The 27,705-nt window shown below is 49.4% G+C and overlaps 5 protein-coding genes across 5 annotated transcripts; 4 read left to right on the top strand and 1 right to left on the bottom strand.

Moving 5' to 3' along the window:
* Positions 1–1,872: 1,872 nt before the first annotated feature.
* Positions 1,873–2,274, top strand: A1O9_08338 (uncharacterized protein; the record flags this gene model as incomplete). Its single annotated transcript, XM_013402724.1, has 1 exon — positions 1,873–2,274. The coding sequence occupies one exon, from the start codon at positions 1,873–1,875 to the stop codon at positions 2,272–2,274; it is 402 nt and encodes a 133-aa protein (XP_013258178.1).
* A 230-nt stretch (positions 2,275–2,504) lies between these two features.
* On the top strand, positions 2,505–4,026 carry A1O9_08337 (uncharacterized protein; the record flags this gene model as incomplete). The annotated part of the gene is made up of 3 exons (XM_013402723.1): positions 2,505–2,728; positions 2,822–3,109; positions 3,177–4,026. The coding sequence occupies exons 2-3, from the start codon at positions 2,871–2,873 to the stop codon at positions 4,024–4,026; spliced, it is 1,089 nt and encodes a 362-aa protein (XP_013258177.1). The 5' UTR covers positions 2,505–2,728; positions 2,822–2,870.
* Positions 4,027–8,333: 4,307 nt separating this feature from the next.
* On the top strand, positions 8,334–10,400 carry A1O9_08336 (uncharacterized protein; the record flags this gene model as incomplete). Its single annotated transcript, XM_013402722.1, has 1 exon — positions 8,334–10,400. The coding sequence occupies one exon, from the start codon at positions 8,334–8,336 to the stop codon at positions 10,398–10,400; it is 2,067 nt and encodes a 688-aa protein (XP_013258176.1).
* An 8,309-nt stretch (positions 10,401–18,709) lies between these two features.
* On the bottom strand, positions 18,710–19,150 carry A1O9_08335 (uncharacterized protein; the record flags this gene model as incomplete). The annotated part of the gene is made up of 1 exon (XM_013402721.1): positions 18,710–19,150. The coding sequence occupies one exon, from the start codon at positions 19,148–19,150 to the stop codon at positions 18,710–18,712; it is 441 nt and encodes a 146-aa protein (XP_013258175.1).
* A 1,497-nt stretch (positions 19,151–20,647) lies between these two features.
* On the top strand, positions 20,648–25,789 carry A1O9_08334 (ATP-binding cassette, subfamily G (WHITE), member 2, PDR; the record flags this gene model as incomplete). The annotated part of the gene is made up of 6 exons (XM_013402720.1): positions 20,648–21,492; positions 21,651–21,996; positions 22,113–23,696; positions 23,790–24,040; positions 24,174–25,244; positions 25,303–25,789. The coding sequence occupies 6 exons, from the start codon at positions 20,648–20,650 to the stop codon at positions 25,787–25,789; spliced, it is 4,584 nt and encodes a 1,527-aa protein (XP_013258174.1).
* Positions 25,790–27,705: the final 1,916 nt, after the last annotated feature.

The following is a 27,705-nucleotide window of genomic DNA, read 5'->3' as shown; positions in this document are numbered from 1 at the left end:
AAGGCTAGCATCCGTATGTGTTTTGCTCCGTGCTCCAACTACACATTCCCTTTTCACACCCTTTCCGCAAGGGCCCAAGCTAAGCCAACCCATCTGAAGATCTAACCTTTGCCTTTTGTTCTAGATCCTGCACCGCATAGTGGTGCAGCTGCAGGCAGCTGCTTCTGATAAAGCGCTTGAGAGGGATGACAACGCGAGAAAGACCGTGACCACGAGAGATGTCGTGTATGCGTTGTACAGGGTGAGTGAAAGGTTTAGGCGGTCCTCGCCCCGGAAGCCTGGCAACCCGCCTCGTTCACACCTGAACATGCGAATTAATGAGCACGTGATAAAACCACAGATGGGCTCGCCTGTGTACGGGTTCGACAATCCCTACAACAACGATGCAGACCCAGTCCTCTAGACTCTAACTGGACTCTCCACTCGCGGCATGCTCGTCGAACTCAGTTTCAGAACCCTCAGAATGGACGGGCTGGCCATGTCATGTGGGGATCATGTGTCCCACGAGAATCGAGAAGAACAGTGGTGATGTGACTTTGATGTGTAAGAACATTCAGAAAAGGACATGAGTGAATAGTCCCGCACGAAACGAGCTGCGAGGATTGATACAAGTGCGTGTAACTTGGTCTGAACACATGCCAGGTATATGCTGAGCAGAGCCAAGCTGAGAGGAAGCATGAACGAAAGGCACCAATTCATGCCTGACCTCCGGTCACTGAGAAGATAGCTGAACGAACCAAACTGTACGGGGGAAAGAAAATGCGTTGTGCAAATGAAGGACAGATCACAAAGATGATGCTTGTGCATGTGGTGTGGTGTGGTGTGGTGTGGTGTTCTCAGTAGAACATGGAAGATCACTGTGAGACACGCAACTGAATCAGACTGTCCAAACCGAATGATTCCTTTTCTTTTCTTCTCGTCTCATGGTTTCAATGTTCGACAATACGTTCAATATATGTATATATATTATATATACCCCGAGCTGTGCTTTATCCCTTACCATTTTCGTTCAGGAAGGGGAGAGAGGCCGCTTTACTGGGGCACGTGACGGAGCATCGAGGAGGCCCGGCCGAGCACGGGAGAGCGTCGGAGGAGCCACGGTAGAGTACGGGGCAGCGCGCCCGAGCACCGGGGAGGCACGCCTAAGCAATAGGCGAGCTACAGGGAGCGATACCTAATACTCATTACCCAGTCGCAGACGCGAGTTGGGGCACAGAGGTCCCTTTTAGGCCTCGGCTGAGTATGTACACCCTGAGTAAATACACTGGGGGCCTCATCTAGCACCTTACTATCGGCTATACTTACCTCTCGGCTAGGTATCTATTTCAGACGTGCGTTAGGGAATTAGGGACCTAGTAGATTCCCTGCCCTTTCGCTGCTGCCTCAATTCCCTTGCAACCTTGGCCCTGGCGGTGCGACAGGGTGCGCGATCGAATCGTACGTCGTATAGAGGCATGCAAAATCTGTTTCTACCGAAAAATAAAACGTTTTTTGTCAAATGGTAGGGTTTTGAGTATAACCTTTATTTGCCAGGAAACGGGCTACATAAAATTAAGATTATTATTTGTCTGGCACGACCGACCGGTCAGTCTACCAATGACGTGCTTACTGGGAACAGATCCAGAATGATCTACCTCCTATTTTGGTTCCTCCTCTCGAGTAGATAGATAGGTATCGGTCGGCTCATTTCGGCGCGGAATCGTTCGTAGATAAGATTGGAATTGGTTGCTCGATGCGCTTATTGTTGTCGCTTGCGTTGCGTAGTCGAGTTGATTCATCTTGGTTTCCTATAGGCCTATAAGCCCTTATTACTAACACTGGACACCACGAGAAGGTGTGAATCGGCCGTCCCAGCTGCTCTCATATAATGCTATGTCCGCATCCCCCTCCGAGATCTCCGGCGCCTTTGCCCTTCCATTGCTGCAACGACCAGCAGCCTCAGACCAACTCCTCGGCATACATGCCAGTTCCCAAACACTATCGCACCTATGCCTCTCATTTCTAGCACTGATCCAGCGCCTCGACATTGATTTCCTCCCGATAGCCTGGCACTCGGCCCTTGCAGGCGCCCGGCGCGGGGGCACTGCACAACTGCACCAGATGGCCATCGATTGCCAGAGTGCATTCGCGTTCAAGAGGTTCCTGCTGCTGCGCGGCGAGCAGGGCGTGAAGGACTGGCTGATACTCCAAACGGAGGTTTCTGTGCTCGGGCTGCCCGCCGTTCGAGGGTGCAAGAACATCGTCGCCATAGAAGGAGTTACGTGGCATATCTAAAGAGAGAGACGGCACGACCGTGGCCTGTGTTGGTATTTGAGAAGGCAGGATGGGGAGACCTATTGTCGTTTGTCCACAGAGGCCCCGGCGGCGAGATGGACCTAAGTGCCAGATTAGATCTGTGTGCGCATGTGTTGACTGCCGTCACGGTGTGTTGCACGAGTCAAGTAAGCAGACAGCATTCTGGGACCAAAGGTGACCGTGGTGCTGATTTGAGGTAGATATTGTGCATGGGGATATCAAACCCCAGAATGTTTCTTGTGTTTGATCGAGATGGAGAGAGCGGTAAATACCTGGTCAAAGTCGCGGATTTTGGGTATTCAGGCGTTTTGCGGAAGCCGACGGCGAAGATTGTCATACGCGGAACGGAGGCATGGGCGGCGCCGGAGTATGCGCAAGCCATGACGGTGGATTTTGAAACAGCTCGCCGGATGGATGTCTTCTCGCTTGGATAGTTATGTTTGTGGCTGCTATTCTATAACAGACCAGAAACTTGGGGAAGGAGAGGAGGAAATACGTCCGACTTCTTGGCTCATCGTCAAACCAGGACAAGCTTGGTCCTTGTCGCCCTGGACCATGTCAAAGAGTCTCAAGGAATGGACGAGGAATTGCAAAGGAATCTAGCTTCTTTTTTTGAGCAGAGTCTCCAGTTTGATCCTGCTGAGAGGACTGAGGACTGTGGACTGTCGGACTCTTCGTGGATTGATCACCCAAAAAGGGCTTGTACCGTTGGAGGTATTTTGAAACAGTATGCTAACAATCCGTTAGGACCCACGACGTTCCGATCCCGCCAGCGGAAATTCACCTCCTGGAAATCAATGAACCTACTTTTAAGGTAATCCAATGACTCTCCCCTGGCAAAGAGCTGATTTATTGATGGATGACCATCCTAAGATTGGCAGATCATTGCCACAATTGCCCCTGGCCGATTACAAGATCCCCCAACACATCACCAAGTGCCTCAAAGACGTTATTGAGTCGACAGACTGGACCCACCGAGCAGAGAGTACTCTTACTTCTTACGCCGTCGAGCTGGCATTATGTTACAAAATCGGGTTCGTCACAGACAGAGACGAGGCAGCACTAGAGAATCTGGCAAGCCGAGCACGAGTGGCAGATAAAGTACTGGAAGACGCGCTTGCGGAAATCAAAGCATCTTCGGACGGACCGCATTTCGACAATCGTGTCTATCGAGGCATGATCGAGAATGGGCTGGACTTCCGCGTGGCTCACGATGAGAATTACCTGTTGGAAGGCGTTCTGGACGGTGCCATTGAGCATTATCGCAAGGACGTGGTGAATATGACGGCCGTGTTCGGGCCGGCACACCTCCTTACATTGATTGTGTCAGTAGCACTGTGCTATGCATTGAGAACAGCAGGACAGTGGGAGAAAGCCATCTCACACAGAATCGAGCTGACCTCGTTCATCGGCAAGATTAAAGGCGAGCGTGACCGAGACACCTTGGCGAGCAAGTCGCAACTTGCCGCCATATACCTCGACCTTGACAAACTGGATCAGGCCGAGAATCTCCTTCTGCAGGTGAGGGAAGCTCTGATGGCTTTGGCGTCAGGCGAAGATACTGAGGTACAAGAAAATTCACAAGCATTGGCAGAGGTATTTCGCCGAAAAGGTAAATGGCAAGAAGCTCAAGACCTCCTTTTGCCTGCACTGGAACTGCGAGAGCGCTCACTAGGACCAAATCACCCGGATACCTTGTGTTGGACTCTGTATGGGCCCATTTTTGAATGAATTGAAATGCTCTGTCCTCTTGTTCTAGGAATCTGGCTTCTGTCTCTCTATATAAATGCCATATAAAATAGAAAACGCTCTCCTCGATCTGGTGGATCCTGCATCATTTGTCAGCAAGGTCATGGCATCTGCGTTGTTTGTAGAACAGGCTGAATGCCCTCCATTCTCTAGGGTTGATTCCGCCGCAAACCCTGCCACCTGATTGGTCGAGGCTCCGGGACGAGGCTTTACAAGCGTTCCTGGTCAAAGGAGTGGATAAAGGCCATGGCGAGACCGTAAAAATTGTAAAACAAGCGCATAAATGAGTGTGTGGTGCCAACTTGGTGGCCTCCAGGATCTCTGTGTTCAACAAGCTACGTGCAGCACCACTCGACACAACTCAGAGAACTGCTGGGTCCAACCTTGTGAGAACAGCAAGTACGTCTTTGACCTAGCTTCTGACAGGACGAGAAAGTTGCCTTTTCCAGTGAGCCAAAAGGCCGTCGATATGACTATGAAATCTGCTTTGCAGACTGTCGGACGCTTCATCTCTCCCGGTCCAAACCTTTGCGAGCGTCACTGGTCGTAGATGACAACCAGCAATTAGCAAGCAACTTTGCAAGTCATACCTGCGAGTTTGCGTCTGGGATGACCGACACATAAGAGAGAGAACTCAGCAACAACATCCGCGCCTACACGAGCAAAATGGCAATACACAAGCGCAACATCGCTCTCCTCTTGGACGAGTCGACAAATACCGCATCGTTAGTAAGTCTATATCTCCGTGGGCCGTCATATTCTTGGCCTGTGGTTTTCCAACCCCTGTCGTTCTAACTCTGGACGAAACACCAGCTTTCGAAACTTCTCGAAGCACGGACGTCGACATCCCTCCGCGTCATCAACCAAACAATGCAGTCCAATCTCTCCCTCATCCAGCACGCCTCCACCAACACCTTGCAGGAAAACTTGACGATCGCAACCATTGCAAGGCAAGGCACCAAGGGTTCTCAAAAAATTCATGCGCTCACACTCATCGCCACTTTGTACCTCCCTGCCACACGTTGCAACTGTGTTTAGTTCGAATTTGATCCAGTAGAAAGACGAGTTTGATGATCCTACCACGGGCAGCCATGGTAAAGCGCATTACACCATCGTCTCGGAATTTTGGATATATATTGTGAGTACTACAGTGCTAATGGTGACAACGCTCGCAATCGCAAGAGTCATTGAGAGGGTGGGCGGAGAGGGTGGGCGGAGAGGGTGGGCGGAGAGGAGTTTGCTTACTTTTTACCTCTTCGTAGGGTATCTCAGCAAAATGTTGTATTGTCATAACTTTCAAGTGCAAGCCGCGCAGGCTCCGGGACAGACATGGAGACCAGAGTGGCTGATATAAGTGATGATGGGCCGTAGGAGAACCCCATATTAGTGCCTATGTTGCCGTATCTGGCATCGATCATATTACAAGGCGTCCAAAAGTAACTAGGAAGCCAGTCGTGGCAGTGGGGGCCACACCGTATTTGCATGCCCTCCATTGAATGAAGTCCGGCTGCCACCAACGAGATCGATGGAAATTCCAACCCGCAGAAGATCAATCCGTAAATGCAGATAAAGGCCACCAGGGCGGTCTATGCTTTATCAGGCAGGAGTATGTGGAGTCTCTATCTACTGCCTAGCGAGGAGGAATTGATTGCCCTCTTCACTACAACTACCACACCGGTGAATGATCCTCGAGGATATTGACTCCGCTGGAATACACATACGTGACCCACAAAAAGACAACACCCGACGGGACCAACGAGTCTGAAGAATGAATCAGGAGCAGAGATACGTCGGAGGGAGAAGGTCCGAAGGACGTGTCTGGGGAGCCTGACGCTATGAGCATTTCTGGCCTGCTTAACGTCCTTGATGGCGTAGCGTCCTCTAGCAAGGAGCAGGTCAGACAGTTGTTCCTCTGTATGTACAGTGCTGATGGATGGACTAACTACTCGTCGGCGTCCTCAGCGAAGTCTTGCGAAAGACGTACTTTTACACATGTGATCCGGCGAGTGCGCACGATGATTCAATAAAACGCGGCATAGACTCATTAGCAGACGAATTCACTGATGCCAATTCCTTCTGGTGTCTTCAGTTCAGCTCGGATTCAAGGTTTCCTCCTGACTCGCAAGAAACATCCAATGAAGGCCGTGAATGGAAACCGTTGGATGGCGAAATCAGCAACTTGATGCTCAAGCCGCCGAAGCACCACTGTCTGGGTAGCCCAATGCGTGGCCCAGAGACGAGAAGACCACCACGCAGCGAAGGCGGTCCTCGGCTTAAGCTGGCCCTTTTCAAGGCAGGGAAATATCGGCAGGCCTGCAGTGTGAACAGGACATGAAGATGATGTAGTTCCTGGCAGGCACGCATGAAGCATCTTCTCGAGATCAAAGGGATTACATTTGCCTCAGGCCGCTTGCATCTCATGTTCGTGAATTGTTTTTTTCATGTGTCGACGATGTGCTTGCCTGATCGTCCCCGACAGGAAGCTACCAATTGAGGGCGTTGAGCAAGCCTGGTAGATCACGTTTATGGTGTGAAAAGATCGGTGACGAGGGTGCTGCGACCAATACTGGATGCGAACAAGCGGGAGGCAGCAAGGACTTGAAGGGCTAATACAAGATCAAGTGTGAGTCTTTTTAAGTCTACACAAGTTGAACATGGACATTGGAAAGAGGGTTTCCAACCATCTTATTACAACACCAAGGGCGGATGGAATGAGAGCAAGCATCTGACAAGTTAAGTGGTACGCATTGTGAAATGGAGGGCATTCCTATGGGATGGCTTAATAAATTTTCCCAGTGTGTCATAGATATTACGTGGAACGCAACCCACTGCACTATTGACAAATGGCTATAGAATTGGAGATATTACTTTCACCAAAGACTGCGATCCGAGTAAGGCGAAGAGGAAGGACTACAGTAATTATTCGGTAGGTCGCTGCTAGGAGTTACTGCACCGAGATATTCCCTCCATCAGTTCGACTTAGAAAACCTCCTCGTTGGGCTCGTTTCGTCTGCATCTATCCTGATCGACTCCGCATCAGAAACCTCAGCAACTTGAGGGCTGAGCCTCTATTTTCTGGGGGGGGGTTGATTTGGCGCATTCGATAGATCTTATTCGCTCACATGAGCTTGTTTGGGCTCCTTGGACGGGATCCTCTATAATCACGAACCTAACTATAATCCCATGTCGCTCCCTGACCGCTCCTCGGCGAGCCGCGAGAGAATAATGCGCTCTAGCCTGAGCCTTCAATTCAGGCTGCAGCGGCGCGGCTCAGACCGGCTCTCTGGCTGAAACTCCGCTAGCGGAAGATGGCGATCGAAGCCTGGCAACCGGAAGAACAGCTAATCATGGGCCGCTAGAATGGGCAAGCAATGATGCCAACCGATGGCCCTCCCCTCCCCCTCGACCAAACCCCACTCGATATGGATTTCGAGTGCCGGGAGCAGATTAGCCCTACATACTATGGTCAAAACCGCCCTCGTGAAAGGCCACTCCCGTGTTCCGCTCGGATCCCAGGCAGAGCACATCCCGCCTAGCCACGAGCACAGCCCGAAACAGGCAGCGGATGGGACCCGTTAAGTACCTGGTCACCACTAGCGGGCCTTTTGGTACCCAGGCGCCGTCCTCTCCGTGGTTGCCTATTGGCGCATTTCGCGCTAGGCCTGCTTTCGGCCAATCTGCTGCCTAGAGTGGAGTTCGTGCAGATAGTGTGGGGGCCAAATCATTCTGGCAAGCACAGTGTCTACGGATAGCGTGGACGCTCCAGATGACATCCTTGACCTCACTATCCGCGCAATGTCGGCATTTAAGCACCTCCGTGATCTCTCAATGCCCTCTGCTATGAACAGAGTTCCTGCCTCTGAACTCGCGCGATCGAACAACGTATTCCCCGACCGAATCGCCCCTGTCGAGGACTCCTGTGGCCGGCGCAAAGAATGCTTTCCGACTGCTGCACCGCCTCCTTAGCTCTATAAGGGCGCAGTAAATGCTACGAATACTAAACCACTGCCCTGACCGACCTTTACGAATCCTTGTCTTCCCACTTCATTTCACCTCTCTCGCAAAGTTGTTGAAACCCCAGCAGCCCCCGACCTCACGTGATGTCGCAGGAATCTCAGACAACCAAGGACAGGGGTTGGCTCACCATAGTCACATTACGGGTTTTCTTTCAGAAATCGACCTTCAGCCCGTCATTTCGATACAAACTACCGGAGTTAACACACTCGAAAATACCATGTAGTTGCCAACAGCTGAGCGACCTTCACCCAGGGCACAACACCAAGAACCTTATGCGTGGATTGCTACCATCGGATCATATCACGGTCCGTTTCATTATCAGTGGTGCCGAGAAGGTTGAACAAGCCAAACGACTCTGCACACCGCAGGCAAACAAGCAATTCGATAATGCCAAGGAATTCAGATTCTGGATTCGCAGTTTGACCATCCAGTTATCGGAGCTATGCGAATCAGACCACGCCCGCGACTATCATTCGGAGCAGCGAGATCTTGGTATACGGCCCTTCAGTACTGGCAGTCTCACCAACAGGAGCATCAGCAAAGACCTTGCCCGAATATTGAATACTCCCCTGAGCCCGAGCGAACAGCAGGAGCATGGAATGGGCTACGTCTACGTCCTACGGTCCCAGATGGGTCCCAGCACCATGGCCTTGTTGAAGATTGGCTTTTCAAAGTTCCACCCGGAGCATCGAGCACACGAACTTGCTCGATGTCTGGCGCGACCGGAAGTGGTCAGCCACACTCCCCTGGTGCCGCATGCGAAGAGACTGGAATCGATCATTCACGCGGAGCTCCAGTCTAGTCGGAAAATTCAGTCTTGCCCAAGATGCTGCAAGAATCATCAAGAATGGTTTGCCGTGGCGCACGCGGAGTCTAGAGAAGTCCTAACGAGGTGGAGCACGTGGATCCTTCAACGACCCTATGTGGACGGTAAGCTAACGGATAAATGGAAAGACCATCTGGGAACCATGGATTTTAAATCCGTCGATGACAGCACGTCTCTAGCAGAGTTTTGGGGGACTATAATCGACGAGTTTCCTCAGGGTGGGTCCACAGACGATCGATCGCAGCGCATCGGGAAGTACCTGAACGATTGCTACTGGGATGTCATGTGTGACCGGCTTGGCGTCACCCAGTACGGGAAAGATTTCTGTGACTCGCTTCGAGGAGATGTACCTCTAGGCCCCAGTGGCACAGGAACTTGGAGAGATGAGTTACAAACCAGCTTTGATGCTGTAGGAGAGAAACTTCGCGGCCTTCAGATGAAGGATGACGGCCGAGATGACGGCTACGAAATGGACGACCGCGATGCGCTGGCAAACTTACTGACCGAGGGTGTGTTTCGTCCGGGCAGATCGCGCAACGACCCGATTGATGACCTAGACACCCCGATCAGTGCCATTTTCAGCACAGATACGTACCTTGGTCGCATGTTTCATCCCGAAACAAAGCTTCGCCATCTTTTAAATCCGGACAAATCTCCAGGCCCGCTGCTTCGTTCATTTCAACGTCAAGAAACGGAATCCAGGGCCGCAACAAAAGATATGCTCAAGCTCGTTGAGTCCTTGAAGACCCTCAAGACCGGGGCGGTCTCTGTCAGCGATCCCATTCTCGGAGTTACCGAGTCACCCCTGGGCGACGCCACTATGCTTCCTGTTCTGGCGATCAAAGATTTGAAATATCTCAACCCGCTTGTGACCAATTGGGTTGGCATGAATCCCACGAACGCCGGATTTCAGTACGTCCAGGAAGCCTATGCCAGCGGTAAATGGTTTGGCAGCAAGCCGCGCTTCCAGCTACCAAAGGCGTACCGCAGGGCTGGGTATAAAAGCCTTTCGGCCAAGGATGCCGACAACGCCTCGTCTTCAAAGAGGCGAGCACAAGAAAGAGCTAAAGATGGCAAAATAACTCCCGAGCCCCTTGTGGATGATGTGGACCCTGATCGAATTTATAATCAACCTAGCTTCCAGCTCACCCGTGGGCCAGACTCGGATGAGTTCAGATGGACAGTCCCGATCAATGACGAGTTCATCCAAAAAGTCAACCAAGGCCTTGAAGAGATACGGAATGGAGGACGCGCAGACATGGAGAAAAAGCTCGCAAAGGCGTTTCGTGACGTGGGAGTCGACGTGCCTATGAGCGAAGATAAAGATTCGACAGACTCCAACTCTTTTATCTCGTCCGACTCCTCGTCCAGCGAGGAGGAGGGACGAGATCTGCACGCAGAACAAAGTCCCGGAACTCTTCCAATGATTCCCGCCAAGCGAAGAAAAGAGTCCAGCTGTAGCATAGACCTCATCAGCGCAAAAAAGGCAAAGTCGTGGCTGCAATCGCTGTAATGAGGCGCTGTCATGTGGGGGAGAGCTTTGTCAAACAAGTAAGGAATGATTCTGAAAGGCGACGAAGATTTGAGCTGCGTTGGAGAATGAGGATATGATGAGAAGGATGAATTGAAAGATGCGCAGATAGTTGGTTGGTGGCGTGTCCGCTGAAAGAACGGTGAGTGGTGTGGAGGCGCGAAGGCAATAGTATTGCGGCAGGAGCATGAACGGTAGGCGGCGTTCTGTCTTAGATACGAGAAGAGACGTTGATGAGAGAGAAAGCCCTTATTCGGCACAGATCACGTTTTCTCCACAAGAATAGTTAAAGCGGATACGAAATCACGGGCCTTCCCGAGAGCCCACCACCCATAAGACTAGTGGGATGACTCGGGCCTACCCATGTCTCGAGCAGATTGCACCAATCTATACGATCTCAATGAAACGGGCTCAACAGGTGTAGCTAACGCAACACATTTTCCATCGAGCGGTCAATGTTCAGGTCTATCTGGGCCCACTTTCGCCCTGCCACTGAGGCCCTAATTTCAGTAATCAGGGGTGGAGCGTTGCTGGACGTGGAGGATCGGGCTTACGGCGGCCCTGAAGCTAAAAACTACTGCGACAACTCTAGCACATTTGGTGAACTGGAATTCTGGGGTCGGACATGAATCATTCAGGAAATCGAGATCACCCTAGCCCGCAGTGTGGGCTTGATCTCTGGATTGAAACGCTTCACAATGGAGGATGTCAAGGACCTGGGTGGGAAAGCCCAGCGTGCTGAGTGGGCGAGGTCGCAAACCTCGACAGACTCAACCTGATAAAACGATGCTTCCGGTCTACTATCTTTGGCCACCACTGAAAAGCGTCGAGGAGAAAGCCAAGCGGCTGACCCAGCTCTTGCAAATAAGCCGACAATCGCGGTGCTCAGATCCTAGAGATCGCATCTACGGACTGCTGGGAATTATGACAGCCATTGTTCGGAGCAGATTTTCCTGGAAGCCAGTTATAAATGGACCCTCGTCGACGTATCCACCGATTTTACCGGCGGATCATAAGCACGGCAGGCTCCTAGTGATTCTCAACTAGGTTAGCACATATTTATAATTCAGTCACAGGGCTGCCAGCATGGGTTCCAGATTGGCCACCGCGTTTTGACCACCGCGTTTTGACCACCGCGTTTTGACCACCGCGTTTTGACCACCGGTTTGCGGTGCAACGGATTCCCGATCACGACGAGAAATTCCAACGCGTCTGGTGAACGCCTGGAAGATAGATATGGGCCTGATCCTGGATAACTACCCTCTCTCCCAAATTAAACCTCAGTGGGCTTCCTCTTTGGGAATGTGAGGGTGGTTTGGCTCATATTTTGACGGCTCCACAGACCAGGACAGGTTATTCAAAGGCTGGAAAAACTTACACGCAGGAGTCGTAGAGTTCGTCTCCCGCACAGTAACTCTCAACGACTCGATGTGGACTCAAAGCAAGGTGTATGAGGCTTTATTTGAAATGACAGAATCGACTTTTCCCCTCCGCCAATTCCTCTTTAGCGTCAACTTGTATAGACATTTCTTCGTCAGTGACAAAGGAATGCCTGGCGTCGGGTTAATAGACACTCGAGAAGGAGATCTCCTTGCAATACTCGCCCGGAGGCAAAGTGCCATATATTCTGCGAAAGAGCCACAATGCCACGGCCTCTTCCCCAAATGGACTTACTCTTGTGAGTGAGAGCTACGTTGACCGCGTCATGTATGGGGAGCTCCTGGAGTCGCATGATTTGGGAGACATTTTCCTTGTATGAGTGTGTGCATGACCTATTTTAGTAAATAAGATCTCAGCGACCGAGTGACTTGTTGGCACCTCTCTCATAACTCGTATTTCGACGTGGCCCAGCCCTGAGCATCGGTACCGGCCCCAGTCTCAGCCACAGCCTGAGGTTTTCGGATGATGCCATGGGCCCTCATGTGGTCCTCCCATCCCGGGAAACCCTAAGATGGCGCACTCGCTCGGGGCGTCGTCTTCAGGCTGAATCTCTCCCCATGACCTCTGAGGAAGGTTCCTGTCATGGCATGTGTATCGTATTAACAGTGACTTAGAGGATTGGCGGACCAAGTCTTTGTCGGACAAGAGGCTGCTACCCCTCCTTCAAAAGCAATTTGCCAGCCCCAGGACGCCCTCTTGACCTTCAATACTCTCAACTCAACTCTCTATGGAGCTCATATTGCCCCAGTTGAAAGCAAAGTCCTTCAAGCAGGCAAGCTCATGGCTACCGCGGCATCGGCTCCTACGGAGCCACCGGACGCCCACCATTACAATCCACTTGCGAAAGCTATGGCAAGCTATCCTAGATTCGCCATGTTTACGCGATTCGGATCTTTGGCCATGCTTAACCTCATGCAACTCCAGAAAGAGTTAGAAGGAAAGAAGTGCATAATCGAACGTAAAAACAGCCCTGCTGAAAAGAATCAAGCTCTCAAGGAAAGCCGTAATCTCCTGGTGGAGTACTGGACGTATTCCCTCCTCTGGCTTTATCTACCCGAGCTGATTGAATCCAGACCAATTGCTCACCCAGGCGGCAAAAGTAACGCACATGAGTTCTCGCAGCCGCAACGATTGGGACGCATTGAGAATCTTGAATGAGAGTGAGCGTCCCCCCATCCTGCGTGAGACGCCATCGTCCCATCTAGCATACGTCGCTCTCAAGAGCCCGGAGTTACGAGGAAGTTCTGATATTTGGAGCTGGTTATCTCCCTGGTTGGCGAGCATGTACTGGAAGGTGACTGGCTACCGACTTCGGATTGGACATCTAGTAAGGGGTCTTCTAACCTACATGATCAACGATGCTGACGTCTCTAGGTCATTGAGAGAGATGCAGGACTAAAAATATTCTTTCAAGATGAACTCACGGACAAGATCAAGAGGGCACGGCATGGGTACTTGGCCTGGCAGCATCCGTCGTGGCTGCTCTTGCGCCTTCTTTGACAATCCTGTGGCTGTACAACGTGCAAAGAACCATGTCTCGCATCTGGATCACCATGAGCTTGACCACGCTGATCCGTGTCGTACTCAGAGTGGTTACAAACGCACACATGTCCGAGATTTTGGCATCACGGCTGCGTAAGTCTCTTGCCACTCAGCTTGTATCGACGCTAGCTGATAAAGTGAGAAAGATTCGCCGCTGTCGAGGTGGTGTTTATTGGCAGCGCAAACGGCAATTCCACCGCCGCATCATGAAGGTGATTCGACTCTAGCCTGGCGACTCTAGCCTGACGCCATGTTTGGATCTCGGGTATGAATGAGAAATATCGAGAAGGGTGAGGTGAGGCATGAGACAACGATGGGTTGCAATGAGTTTGGATGGCACGGAAAACTTGACCTTTTCAAGTTGCATTCACCACCCAACCGTCTGACCCAGCGTCAGTAAATGGGAGTGAGCAACCTATAGGAATAGAGGGATCAGTTGACCCCGTCCGGCAGACGTAGTAGGGCATCCTCTTAGGGGTCCCACCTTTCACCAGGGCCGAAACGGGCCATCATAGATGTGATCGGGTAAAGTTACTACAAGGCTAGATGTGCGCAACGTTAGCGCCTGTGAGACTGGAGCCCGAACGGGAACCTCACTGGCACGTGAGGGAGTACGGTCGGAGCGGGCTAGAGCTGTGAGGGAGCAGAAGGGAGCAGATGAGAGCGGACGAGGGAGCGAGTCGACAAAATAGTCGTTAGCGCGAGATTAAAGCGGTGGGAGACTGATTGGCGTAAGAGTAGTGAAGGACGACAGTTCGGGGGTTATATATATATATATTATATGTGCCCCGAACTGGCCTGCACCGATTACCACATTCGTTGGGGAAAGGGAGCATGGGCCGCTTTAATCCGGCACGTGATGGAGCACGGGAGAGCGTCAGGCGAGGGCGAAGAAGTTGCAGGGGAGCAGCAAGCGAGCACGCCAAAGAACACAGCCGGGGGACGCTGTTTAGTTCCCTAGAGCCGTCTATTTCGATGTACGATGGCTTCTATAGATTTTCCAGATTTTATGTCAGGCGGTTGACCTGGAATCCATGGGGATAAAAGAATGGAAAGGAGGGATATTTCAGCACGCAGTTTCAATCGCCGTAAAGTCCCTTGGAGTACCCTAAATTGTGACAAAAGAACCTTCGTTATGTCGCTTACCTTTCGGCTTCTAGGTTGAAGATTATTTTCGGGATATAGCGAGGATTAATGCATTGATACTTTCGAGTACCAATTAGTTTGCGATTCTAGGTTGCTTCGGTCTAACATTATTCTGAGTTTGATGCAGCGAACTGGCGAGAGTCCCGGTGTGACGGGAAGGGGGCATGGTCATTCCTAAGACGGTCCAAGGCACTCGTCAGACTATATAGTATCCTAAGTACGTACTAGACTAGCGCCTGGGCGCTCTCGGGTCCGCTTCGGATAGCGTTTGAATAGCTCTCGGAGCTAGTTCGGATGCATCGAAGCGATATAGTAGACCACGGTCTTTACAATCGCTTGGCATCGCTAATCACTACCGGTCGCGTAGTTAGGTAAGGATGGATGGTGTTCTGTGAGCCTTGACCGATTCTCTAGGCATAAGTTGGAAGGACGGACACCAAATAGGATAGACCGGTATTTAATAGATTTCCTTCGCTCGCCAAATTCTATAATTATTAGATATGCTATCTCTTCGCAGGTTAATCTAGCTAGCATAGTCTCTTCAAGTTAGTCTTCGAGATCTAGCGAACTAGAATAGTTGGTGTCACTAGTTTAGGGATGAGAGTAGCCTTAAGACTACGTCTTACATGTTATTAGTTATGTGGTCGTTCCTGATTGACAGGGCGTCTCTCCAGAAATTGACAAGACTACAATGTACAACATGGTTTCGACTTCGAATTCGTACGCAGAAGTAAAGGGCCGAGGGTCTGCTTGAAAGCCGTGGAAATATGATCATCAGTCCTCCACCCCGCCGAGCCTGAAGTTGAATTTATTCTAATCAGAAGAGTTTAGAGACCATCTAAAGGTAGGACCCATTCCAGTATTTCAGCTAGAGCTCGAATTGTATCCATTCGCCGTTTCGGCCACTTATTCATCTTTTCCTCAGCCGACGCATGGAGCCGGTAGTTCTAATATTACTGAGGGCAGCTTGCATATCGCCTAGGCGATAACTAAAGTACTTATCTCCCTTTGGTAATCAAGGTTCCATTGCGCATCGGATAGAGTCTACTATGAGACGTCGGCACTGCCCATATCCAATCGATTGCCCGGATTAGCAGAAATCCATGCTGTGGTCCGGGGAAAATCGTCACTTTTCCATGGACGCACACGTATAACATTGCAGCCGGCGTCTCTGACCGGCTCATCCGAAGGGCTCACAAGGAGCTCTAACTCTGCCTGGAGTCGAGTCCAGACTTTGGGCAGTTGGAGGCACGACGCGGAAGGGGGCGAAGTCGGCAACTAGCAAAACTTGGCCAAAGTGCAAGACAACAAGTTATATCGGAATATAGTACTATAAGTATAACAAAAGCCGACAAGCATATAAAAGTGGTCGGTACTATCTACCTCTAGACGGTTCGATAACTTAGCGTATAGGTCTATTGGGTTATGAAATGCACTGAAAACGCGTCCGCTAGGCGAGACTAATTAGTACAGCCAGGTAACTTTCAATTTCGCCTTTAAGGAATGTGTTCTGTCTTGATGCATAGCAGCCTACAATATCATGGCTTCCATCCTCAGCATACCGAAGGCGGCTGCCTAGATTCTTCTAATCCTCATTCTAGGCAGCCTCTTACAATTCTTGGGATTATCGTTAGGCGAATATACTTCCACCCTCTTTCTAGCTATCCCGGGCCATTCCTGACCAAATTCTCCTAATTGTGCGCATACCGAGGGGTCGCGTGAAAGAAGTGTATGATGATGCAACACGAGCTGCTGCAGCGAAATGGAAGTTCATGTCGTATTTCCACCAAGGAATTAGTCTTCTCTGATTCTGCGTTAATTACCGAGATTAATAGGTAGAGCTCTCAGCCTTGCCTCAAAGACCTAGCTATGTATAAGCTATTTGCCGTGACTAGGGCTCGAAATATCTTTAATATTATCAATAAAGGTCTATATAGTCATTTTAGACAACTGATACCTAACGGGTTTAGCGCTAAGAGCCTCCTAGAGCGGGAAGAGCTCTTTATAAGTAGAATTAATGAGTTTATTAACTTATTTTCTAATGGGAAGGAGGATTGAATATTAATATCTAATTATAAAGCAACCATCTTTATCTTAATATAGTTAGCTATCTATGCTTCGGACAGTCTCTAGATACACTAAGAGGCGACAACTACTAAGTGGAGTAAGATTTAGATTCTTTTATTGCGGCAATGCCTCTAACATCGTTTGTTCCTGAAATGAAGTATTTGCAGCTTAGTTTCATTCAAGATGACTGAAAGGAGTTCGCCGTCTTAGAGCTTTCAGCCACCTAATGATAAATGATTACCTTCAACGTCTATCCAGGGTTAAGGAAAAGGATCTCAGTTACCTATTATTGCACCGACTTGTTAATTCTATGGATTCAGAAATCGGCAATACCTTATCATAAATAGAACTCGAGGAACATACTATTCTCTTTTTGTCAGCCGATAGTGAGACTACTACTACTGCTCTAATATGGCTTCTATAGTAGGTAGGACGCGTGCAAAGATCCGAGAACGGCTCGCGGAAGAGATAAGGCAGGCCTTTTCCCACCCTAACGCCTGTCGAACTTATGCTGAATGGTTAAAGGTAGTAAGAGCATAACATCCTCTGAATAGCTCCATCCTTGCGTGGCACTAACTCTTTTCAGCCTTATTTGCGAAACGGGACGGATGAGTCCTTGCGTCTATGGGGCAAATTAACAGCCGGTGCAGCGCGCGTATCTCCTGGCAAGATGATCGGTGGAAAATATGTACCTGCCGGTGTTGTGGTAGGGAGTAATCCCTATGCCATAGCGCGGGATCCGAGCGTATTCCCTCGACCGATGTTTTTGATCCATCCCAATACGAAAAAGCGACATTTTAGATGAGAGTGATGAGCCGACCATGTATCTCGGGTCCGCGGAATTGCGTCGGAAGACATCTGGCGGAGCTTACTCTAGCGCTCACCGTGACCCTGTTGTATCAGCTCTACGAAATAGTCTTAGATGTAAGCATGATAGAAGATGTGATGCAGGTTAAGAACTTGGGAGCCTTTAAGCCGGTGGAAGATCGATTACTGCTCACAGCCACGCAAGCCAGCGTAAAGACATGAGCTTTTGTGAGCGAAGACTCAAAGGTCATGAAGCTTTGGTGATGAAGGACTTGGGAATGCTTAAAGTTGCAGGCAATGTCTGAAGGTACATTCAAAACATGCAAGTCCTTTCTATTCGGCTTCCAACAAACGGTGAAAGACGGAACTGCCTCGACCCAATCTATCAGGAATGTGAGTTCAACGAAGAGTTGTTGGCGTATCTTTCATATGAATATGGGACTGATCGAGTGCACCACCACATGATAACTGTGTGCCGAGCGAGCGGGCGGCCGCTCTGAATGATGCCCCGGTCGGAAGGGTTAGGCTTCCCGCATCGCCTTCCCAACGCCAAACTTCCAGTTCAAGCGACCATTCAAACTCAAGAACTGAAACTTGGGCTTGTGTTACAAGGGGTTAAAGTTCCGATTCTAACTTGTAAAGCGCCGACAACGGCTTCTTTACCTCTCTGTCCCACCGGTCCTTTTTCTTCTTTTTCTTCACGAGTGGCCCATTGATGGAGAAGAGCGTTTTCTCTTGCCGCAGATTGTCCGTCTCTATCCGAGTGAAAGCTATTTCGTTCTCGAGTTGTTTGATTCTCTCTTCCGCCTGCTGATGTGCTCCGCATTCAGATTGAGTCGTGCTCGCATTGGGACAGCTGGTCCGCGAGGGTAACTGTCTCCGTTTGCAGCTGCATGACTTCAAGTAAGATCGATGATTTGCGCGGATCTATCTATTCTGCCCACCGTGAAGTCCCAGATCGACGAGCTGTCCTAATCTAGTAGAGCCATCCGCGCTTATCTCCCGTTGGTCGAGGTCCTCGAAATCCCGCACTCATATGAAGTATCGCTGCGCCTCGGTGCTCTTTTTTTTCCTTTCTGCAGAGACTATGGCTACGTTATTGAATGTTATTAGAGATCGCAAATTGACTTGTTCTGCCTAAGGAAATTCTGAATTTTTGGAAGTCATTATCATTGTATTTCATTAATGCCCTGGCTCTGGTTGTGAGCCATTGCTAGAAGACATGACTGAACTACTCTTACTACGACACAGTTTCTTGTTGTCGATTGAGATGAGAACTCGCATGGTCACTACCATACACACTCGCGTGCAACTCCTACGACCTCTCTTAACTTGTTGAGGAGTTCATCCCTGAATGAAGCTTCTTCTATAGTAAAAGAATGCCAACCAGCATGATCGATAAGCTCAGGGACCATACAGACTGCAAACTCGATCAGCAGGGCACGAAGTCTGTCGCCCTCTCTCGTGTTCAGGTAAGAATACCTTATTAGCGCAAAGAGATCCGGAACTCTCTCGTCGAACAGCTTGAAGGCTGCCAATGTACGTCTCAGCTTGTATAGAGTGATATCGAGGAGCTCAGGGTTGTCGAAACGATCTGCGAACACATAGAGGCGTGCGTGACAAAGTAGAATCTCGTCGAAGGCCTGATCAGGCTGGGTGTTCTGAACGGGTTCGAAAGGTGGTCCTTGAGCTAGGCGAGATGCTGCGCGAAATTCTTTCCGAACAACCATTACCTTGGACCCAGGAAGTGCTCTTTTGGACTGAAGACGAACTGGAGCTTGGTCCTTGCCCGTTGGGTTGTGTTCTGTTCCGAATGCCTTTCTACATCGTAGTTTCAGCAAACGGAGAAAGGGTTGTGGCGGTGGTTTCGGAGGCAGTGGAGGGTAGCTGTCGTTAATACGCGGTGCTATTAATATTCAGCGATGGCGTTTGTTTGGGGTAAATGTCTGGCATACCACCGGATAAATGTACTTTCTCGGCGTACGTATAGGTGCCTTGATGGTCCTTCGCCGTATCTGTATGAGACAATGAGGTGCGACTATGAGCTTCTTTGAGGGCAGGTACGGTGTAATCACCGGTGTATGCATACTGGCAGAAGCGTACAAAAGTAGCCTCATCTACATCGTCCAAGATTGCATACTTATTACACTTCTCTATCCAGTCACCATTGATGAGAGAGTCGAATACAGGGGACGCATGGATTGCAAGTAATGAGTGGATGCTAAATCTTCTCTGATCAGGCCCGACATAGAAGTCGAAAGTATTTGAGCTCAAAATACTATGCGCTGTCAGTGCCACATTCAGAAAGTTATTACCAACGACACACTGACTCAGCGTATGATATATTCGTGCTTCCTTTGTGCCACGATGGACTCATCCTCCCTTTGCCGCATGATGTTTGGCAGGCTATGAAAAACTATGGGGCTAGGTTGTAAGTGCATTTTTAAACATAAGCTTTGAACTGCAGTAACACGGACTGTCTTTTCCTAGTTCGACAATTGGTATATAGAGGAATGGCGGTTCGATGTTGGGAAATCGTGTGGTCTCGGACATTCTCTGCATAAATGAACCCCTGTCAGAAGTTGAAGCCTTCCGTGCATAAATTTGCGCTAAGATAGTTGTGCGAGTCTTGGCGTCGCACCAGTAGGCAAGGCCGTTATATACTGGATCCATCACGTTTCTCTCCACTGCCTGAGTACACTAGTATATCAGCCAAGTTGACAAGAAGTCCTCGTGGCGACATGGACATAAATCCAATCTCGACAACGTCTTTGCACATTAATAGCTCTGGATCAGCGGCTAGCTAGCCGAGTTATGCACAGGTTATATCGTACACATACATCAATGATCCAACTACTTCGCTACATGTATAAACCTATTCTTATCCGTCCGAGATTGCGATCCGAAACCTAGGGTTCCAACTCATTAGATATCCATGGAAGCTCTCGGCAAACCTCTATGCTTTGTTGCTCAAACGAAGTTATCCCGAAAATTCGTCGATTGTTTTAAGCGTGTGCCACTTTGAATGCACAAAGACACTCCGACGTGATTTTTAGGTTGGCTTGATATAAAACCACGTGTGCCCTTGTCCTTCCACTTTGATTTTTCAAGAAATACGCTCCTTCCTTTTAATTCTCATTGCTTCTCTTGATTATTTATTTCCCGTACTCTGTGATTCCCGCGACATAAGGCTCAGGCCTTGCAGTGCGTTCTTGCGCTACCCCACCATGTCGGCAAAAGGCCAACAATCTGACAATATGTACAATACTCATCAGGAATACAATACTCATCAGGAATACAATACTCATCAGGAATACAATACTCATCAGCAATCTTCCGCCTCGACCTCTTATTCACCGGAAAAGTCAGATAAATATGAGTCTGACAAGGACGGGAACAGCACCAAACTAGATCAAGTCGATCGAATTCAACGGTCTTCGAGTGAAGATGTCGATGACTCGAGGGTCCGCGAACTAGCACGAACATGGACCCAACATTCAACATACTCGGAGGTCAATGGAAATCCCTTCGAGAGCGAACCGGGATCAGTACTCGATCCTTATTCGGACAACTTCAGCCCTTATGCATGGACCAAAGCCATGCTGAAATTGGCAGAAACAGATGGTCAAAGTTATAAAGGCCGAAAGGCGGGTGTGGCGTTCAGAAGTTTAAAAGCATATGGTTACAGCTCCGGCGCAGATTTTCAGAAGACCGTCGGCAACGTGTTTTGGCAGGCATGGGGCTCACTTCAGAGCTTGATGGGCGTGAGCAAGCGCCGCGTCCATATCCTTCGAGACCTAGACGGCGTTGTGTACCCAGGGGAGATGTTAGTCGTCCTTGGTCCTCCGGGAGCAGGCTGTTCAACGTTCCTGAAAACACTCGCTGGAGAGACGCATGGCTTCACTATTGACACAGACTCATATCTGAACTACTCTGGCATTAGCTTTGAGCAGCTTAAGACAAACTTTCGTGGTGAGGCCATCTATACTGCCGAGCAGGACGTGCACTTTCCCCACCTCACCGTAGGGAATACTCTCTACTTCGCCGCCCGTGCTAGGACTCCAAGATTTATGTAAGTGTTCCCCTAAACTCCCCGTCTACAAGACTGGAAACACTACGTTTGAGTAAACTAAACTACGACTTGGTTGCTATCGACGGCTAGGTGTATCCTGCTACCGGCATGATATTCGTCCCTTTATCTAGGAGGTTAGAAGGGCTGATATTTAATAGTCCCGGTGGGGCCACACGAGAGCAGTACGCCGTACACTTGCGGGATGTTATAATGGCTACATTCGGCATCAAGCATACGATCAACACTCGAGTAGGCAACGAATACATACGCGGAGTTTCCGGCGGAGAGCGCAAACGTGTGAGCATCGCCGAAGCAGCTCTAATTGGCGCTCCTCTTCAGATGTGGGACAACTCCACCAGAGGTTTAGATAGTGCCAATGCTGTGCAGTTCTGCAAGAACCTGAGAATCCAGACAGAAGTAAAGGACGTGACGGTGGCAGTAGCCATTTATCAAGCGCCCCAGTCAGCCTACGAGATTTTTGATAAGGTCATTCTCTTGTACGAGGTAAGTTCCATTCGCTGTTTGATCAAATGACAAGGGAATTGGCAAGGTCCCCTTAAGGGGTCGTGTTCTTTTACACCTTGAATTCGTCGTTGGTCAGTTGATTGACAGTATCATAGGGACGTCAGATTTTCTTCGGCCCAACGAATAAAGCCAAGGGATACTTCGTTGAGATGGGCTTCGAGTGCCCGGATTGTCAGACTGTCGCTGACTTCCTTACCTCAATGACGAGCCCGAAAGAACGAGTGATCCGGCCAGGCTTTGAAGGCAGGGTTCCGAGAACAAGTGAAGACTTTGCTCTCAGATGGAAGGATAGTCAGCAAAGAAAAAGCCTCTTGGCCGACATCGACGAGTTTGGGAGAGAGTACCCCATTGGTGGCGAAAACCTACAGGCATTCCAAGAATCAATGAAGATGCAGCAGGCCAAGAACGCAAGGCCAGGGTCACCATACACACTCTCATATGTGCAACAAGTTCGCCTCTGTTTGTGGCGGGCAGTTGTGCAACTAATAGCTGATCCAAGCATAACCCTAACTCAACTTATTGGCAACTTTGTCATGTCGCTTATTATTTCTTCAGTCTTTTACGACCTTGACGAAACGGCCGCGTCCTTCTTCTCTCGTGGAGCACTCATTTTCTTTGCTATTCTAATGGGAGCATTTGGATCAGCTCTAGAAATCCTCTCGAGATATAGCCAGCGTCCGATTGTCGAGAAGCATAGTCGCTATGCATTATATCACCCTTCGGCTGAGGCGATCGCGTCGATGTTATCTGATATGCCTTACAAGATCCTCAACGCCATTACCTTTAACATACCCTTATACTTTATGACAAATCTACGACGAGAAGCTGGCCCATGGTTCTTTTATCTCCTCATATCCTTCACAATGACGTTGACAATGAGTATGCTGTTCCGCGGTATTGCTTCGGTATCTAGGACCTTAGAGCAGGCAATGACTCCCGCAAGTTTAGCTATTCTGGCGCTGATCATCTATACTGGATTTGCGATTCCGACTGATTATATGCTTGGCTGGGCTAGGTGGATCAACTATCTCAATCCTGTCGCATATGGATTCGAGGCGCTAATGATTAACGAATTTTCAGGCCGTACCTATAGGTGCGTTGCCTCGCTGCTCGTCCCCAATTACTCGGGCGCAGACCTTTCCAATCAAGTCTGTTCCGCTGTCGGAGCAGTACCTGGTCAGACATTCGTCGACGGCGACACCTACCTGCGCGTGGCATTCGACTACTCGGCAGCGCATCGGTGGCGGAATTATGGTATTCTGTGGACATTCTTGATTGGATTTATGACGGCCCATATCTTGACTACCGAGTATATCCAGGCGAAAAAGTCGAAGGGTGAGATCCTCGTCTTTCGAAGGGGTGTCATGCCAGCCTCGCTCCAAGGTTACAAGGAAGACGTCGAAGCGCCCAGTACAGGCGATAACACGAAAGTTGAAAAAAGCGGAAAGGACACCTCCGATATAATCCAAAGACAGACCGCAATATTCCAGTGGAGAAACGTGTGCTATGATATTAAGATCAAGGGTCAACCGCGTCGAATTCTAGACAACGTCGATGGGTGGGTGAAGCCAGGGACACTAACTGCACTTATGGGCGTTAGCGGTGCCGGTAAAACCACGCTTCTAGATGTGCTGGCAACCAGAGTCACCATGGGCGTTATATGTGGGGAGATGTTAGTGGTAAGTATCCACAGTCCTCACGGACTCCAATTTGGCTGCTCGAAAACGAGTAATTGAGTTCTCTTTGCCGGAGCGAGGCTGACTTATTACTAGGACGGCCGCCAACGTGACAGCTCCTTTCAGCGTAAAACGGGTTACGTCCAGCAGCAGGACCTCCACCTAGAAACGTCGACAGTCCGCGAGGCCTTGAAATTCAGCGCCGTGCTTAGGCAACCTGCTACTGTTCCTTACAAGGAGAAGGTTGCGTACGTTGATGAAATTATTGAACTTCTCGATATGGAAGAGTACGCTGACGCAGTTGTTGGCGTTCTGGGAGAGGGGCTAAATGTTGAGCAACGGAAAAGGTGCGTAAAGACCAGACAGCCTTTACGTTCAGCAGGATCTTTGCCTCTTTATATTCTAGGCGTTACACACACTACTGTGCCGCCATATCATCTCTTTTCAAAAGTGTTTAGACTAGACTAACATCCGCCCTAGGTTAACAATTGGAGTAGAGCTTGCCGCAAAGCCCCAGTTACTGCTGTTCCTTGACGAACCAACTTCGGGTTTAGACTCTCAGACATCATGGTCTATCCTCAACTTACTGGAAAAGCTGACCAGGAATGGACAAGCCATTCTATGCACTATTCACCAACCTTCCGCGATATTATTTCAACGTTTTGATCGTCTCCTGTTCCTTGCTAGGGGGGGGAAGACAGTTTACTTTGGACCCATTGGACGATCTTCCAAAACACTTACGTCCTATTTTGAGACAAACGGCGCACATCCATGCCCTCCAGAGGCGAATCCTGCGGAATGGATGCTCGAAGTTATAGGCGCAGCCCCCGGTTCCCACACGGATATTGATTGGCCTCTTGTGTGGAAACAGTCGCACGAGTACTACGAGATGCAGCGCGAGCTTCACACCATGAAGGCTGAGCGTTTGCAGTTGGCACCCGTAGCGGATCTTAACGACAAATCTATCTACCGGGAATTCGCTGCCTCATTTCTTCTTCAATACCTTGAGGTACAGAAGCGTGTGTTTCAACAACACTGGCGAACTCCGACCTATATTTATCCCAAATTCGCTATGTGTATCTTGGCTGCCCTTTTCATTGGGTTTTCCTTCTTCCGAGCGGAGAATACTCGACAAGGCTTACAAAACCAGATGTTTGGTATATTCATGCTAATGTCAATATTTGGACAGCTCGTGCAGCAGCTAATGCCGATCTTTGTACGCCAGCGGTCCTTGTACGAAGTTCGAGAGCGCCCATCAAAGACTTACTCTTGGAAAGCATTTATGCTGTCGAACATCATTGCCGAATTCCCTTGGAACTTGGGCTGTGGAGTTGCACTGTATTTCTGCTGGTACTATCCCATTGGGCTATGGCGCAACGCCGAACCGACCCACGCGGTGAGCGAGCGAGGAGCACTTATGTGGCTTCTTATTGTGAGCTTCTTGTTCTTCACCACAACGTTTTCGCATATGGTCATTGCTGCTATCGAGTCCCCCGAAACAGGTGGCAATGTGGCAAACGTGCTCTTTTCACTATGCCTAATCTTTTGCGGGTAAGTTGAGCATCGTAAGAACCCTCCATCCCAAAAACCAAAGCTAACAATCTGTCAGTGTATTGGCTACATCAGATAGTCTGCCAGGATTCTGGATATTTATGTACCGCGTCTCACCCTTTACCTACCTGATCGGCGCCATGCTTTCGACGGCTGTAAGCGGCAGCAGCGTTCACTGTTCAGATGCAGAGCTCTTAACGATCAGCCCGCCCTCTGGACAAAGTTGCGCCGAATATATGAACCGCTATATTTCGACTGTTGGAGGAGTTCTTCTCGATGGAAATGCAACCTCAGAGTGCCGCTACTGTGCGCTGGACACAACCGATGCCTTCTTAGCCGCTCTGAATATGTCGCCGTCGGACGCGTGGCGCGATTTCGGGCTCATGTGGGTGTACATTGTATTCAATATGGTGATGGCGTTGTTCTTTTACTGGCTTGGCAGAATGCCCAAAAACCGGGGTAAGAATAAAAAGAGTGATACGGACGATACACCAGTTCTTGTGACGCCGCATCCCGAACTCGCTGGCGAAGCAGAGCAGAAGTAGGAGTGGGGAAGAACACCTAATCGCAAAGCATACATTGCTAGGCTTGTCTTGTGGGTAGATACAAGCGGGGTTTTATTCTTGGTATAGTAGTTTAACATTAGAGACTCAAAATATGGTGTTCAGGTGTCGAACAAAGTACCTCACTCCTATCTCTGCGTCCACCCATGTGCCGCAAACGCAGCCTGTTTTCTAGCTTAGTGTAGTGAGAATCTCGTGTTTTACTTCAGATCCTTTGACGAAATAAGCTCAACTTGTGACCGGACGCTTTAGAATGAGCTTGCTTGCAGAGTTATTGCCAAGACGTAGGAGCACAGTTCTAACTCGTGAAAGTTGCCAAGTATCGATCCAACAGTAGACCTTAATATAGGTTGAGTTAGGATGAATACTAGCCTTAGTTAACCTAGCTCAGCGAGTTCTAAGTTCCTAAAAGTTAAGACTCATCCTAACCCTAATGTTAGGCAATAGGTCCGAGAATACCTCGTACTTCGTGCGAGATTCTAGTCTTGTTGAGCGATCCTCAAGGGCTTACGGACCTATGCCTAACAAGTACTTAGTGATTACTTGCGTACTTACGGAGGACCTCATTAGAGCCTATACCTATATAATATAGGCCTATATTGCTCTACTTAGATTAGCTTTAAGTTAGTTATTGAGATAGAAAATAACGATATATTCTACTCTTTCCTCTCTAGCTACTTCTACTATAGATCCTAAACCTTATCCTCCGGACAGTTAGAAATCGCCGAGTTTCATAGTCAATAATGGCTTGCTGGATCCTGAGCTCTCGATTGGATGCCAATTTATAATATATAAAGGTGATTTGTAGGAGTTGTAAAGTATAGAAATCAAGGAGTTGTAAAAAAACACGCGTCCCGACACGTGGGTCATCACCAGGGCGGGTCATTACCGGGGTGTCCGACTTATGTGAGTATTCAACGCATGGTTAGCCCTAGCCGCATTCATACTAGACCCGGAAGGGGAGTTGCGGTGTATCTTTTGGCATCTGTGGGCCAGTCATACTTTAAGAGCTTCTGCCAGCCATTTAGATGCCAAATCAGCAGGGGATTGACACGCACTTAATTGAGATTTACGTCGTCGATTCGAAGATGCAACTCCTGCGTCTGGGCCTCTTGTTTCCCCTCTTGTCCAGTTTCCTCTCTGTCGGTGAGATGAGTTCTCGGCGACGTAGATTTATGTGTTTCCTTCGGACGGTACAATGGCTTGGTCCGCGCGGTTGTTTTCCTTCGCACTGCCCACTGCACTGGCACTACTTACCTACCTCTTCTCACTCGGTCTACCTACTGAGTACGAGGTAGCAGGATCCTGGTGTCTGTCGAATTCTGGCCCAGCAGTCGACGTCTAGATCGCCCGTCTTGGCAGGGGCAAATGCTCTAGAGATTGGCATGCACAATGGGCTTTGTCAACTCCCCATAGCGCTCTGGAAAAAGTGGCATTCAAGATCGGAAAGCCCCTCTGCTCAGTCTTCAGAGTGTACATTGGTGACACTGTAGCCGTGGTCCATGCTGCCAGGCCGGGTTCAGCGAGTCTTCTGTTGGCGCCAAAGTGACTATCGACGGAACAGGCAGACAACCTCGTGATGACGATCAATGAGTCAGTGCCACAGCCTCTAGAATGCTTTGGAATCATGGAAAACAGGCTCCAGGGGGTCATCTTGCCTAGTGATTATCTATATAAACCAGAACAGTGACCATAGAATAGAAGAAGACAGAAATCTCAACAACGCTGACTTGCCTGTATCGATTGGCCCGTACAGTTGTACAGTCCAAATCCTCCAACATCTTCCCTGTGTTCTCCCACACCAATTCCCTTAATCACCTAAATCTTGGAACTGCCGCTCACTAGTTAGATACGGCCTTCCCTTTAACTGGGATCGCCCACATTCCTCGCATTCTTTT

This window comes from Exophiala aquamarina (genome assembly GCF_000709125.1).
Source record: "Exophiala aquamarina CBS 119918 chromosome Unknown aczIA-supercont1.7, whole genome shotgun sequence".
Lineage (NCBI taxonomy): Eukaryota > Fungi > Ascomycota > Eurotiomycetes > Chaetothyriales > Herpotrichiellaceae > Exophiala > Exophiala aquamarina.
This window is presented reverse-complemented; position numbering and strand designations above follow the sequence as displayed.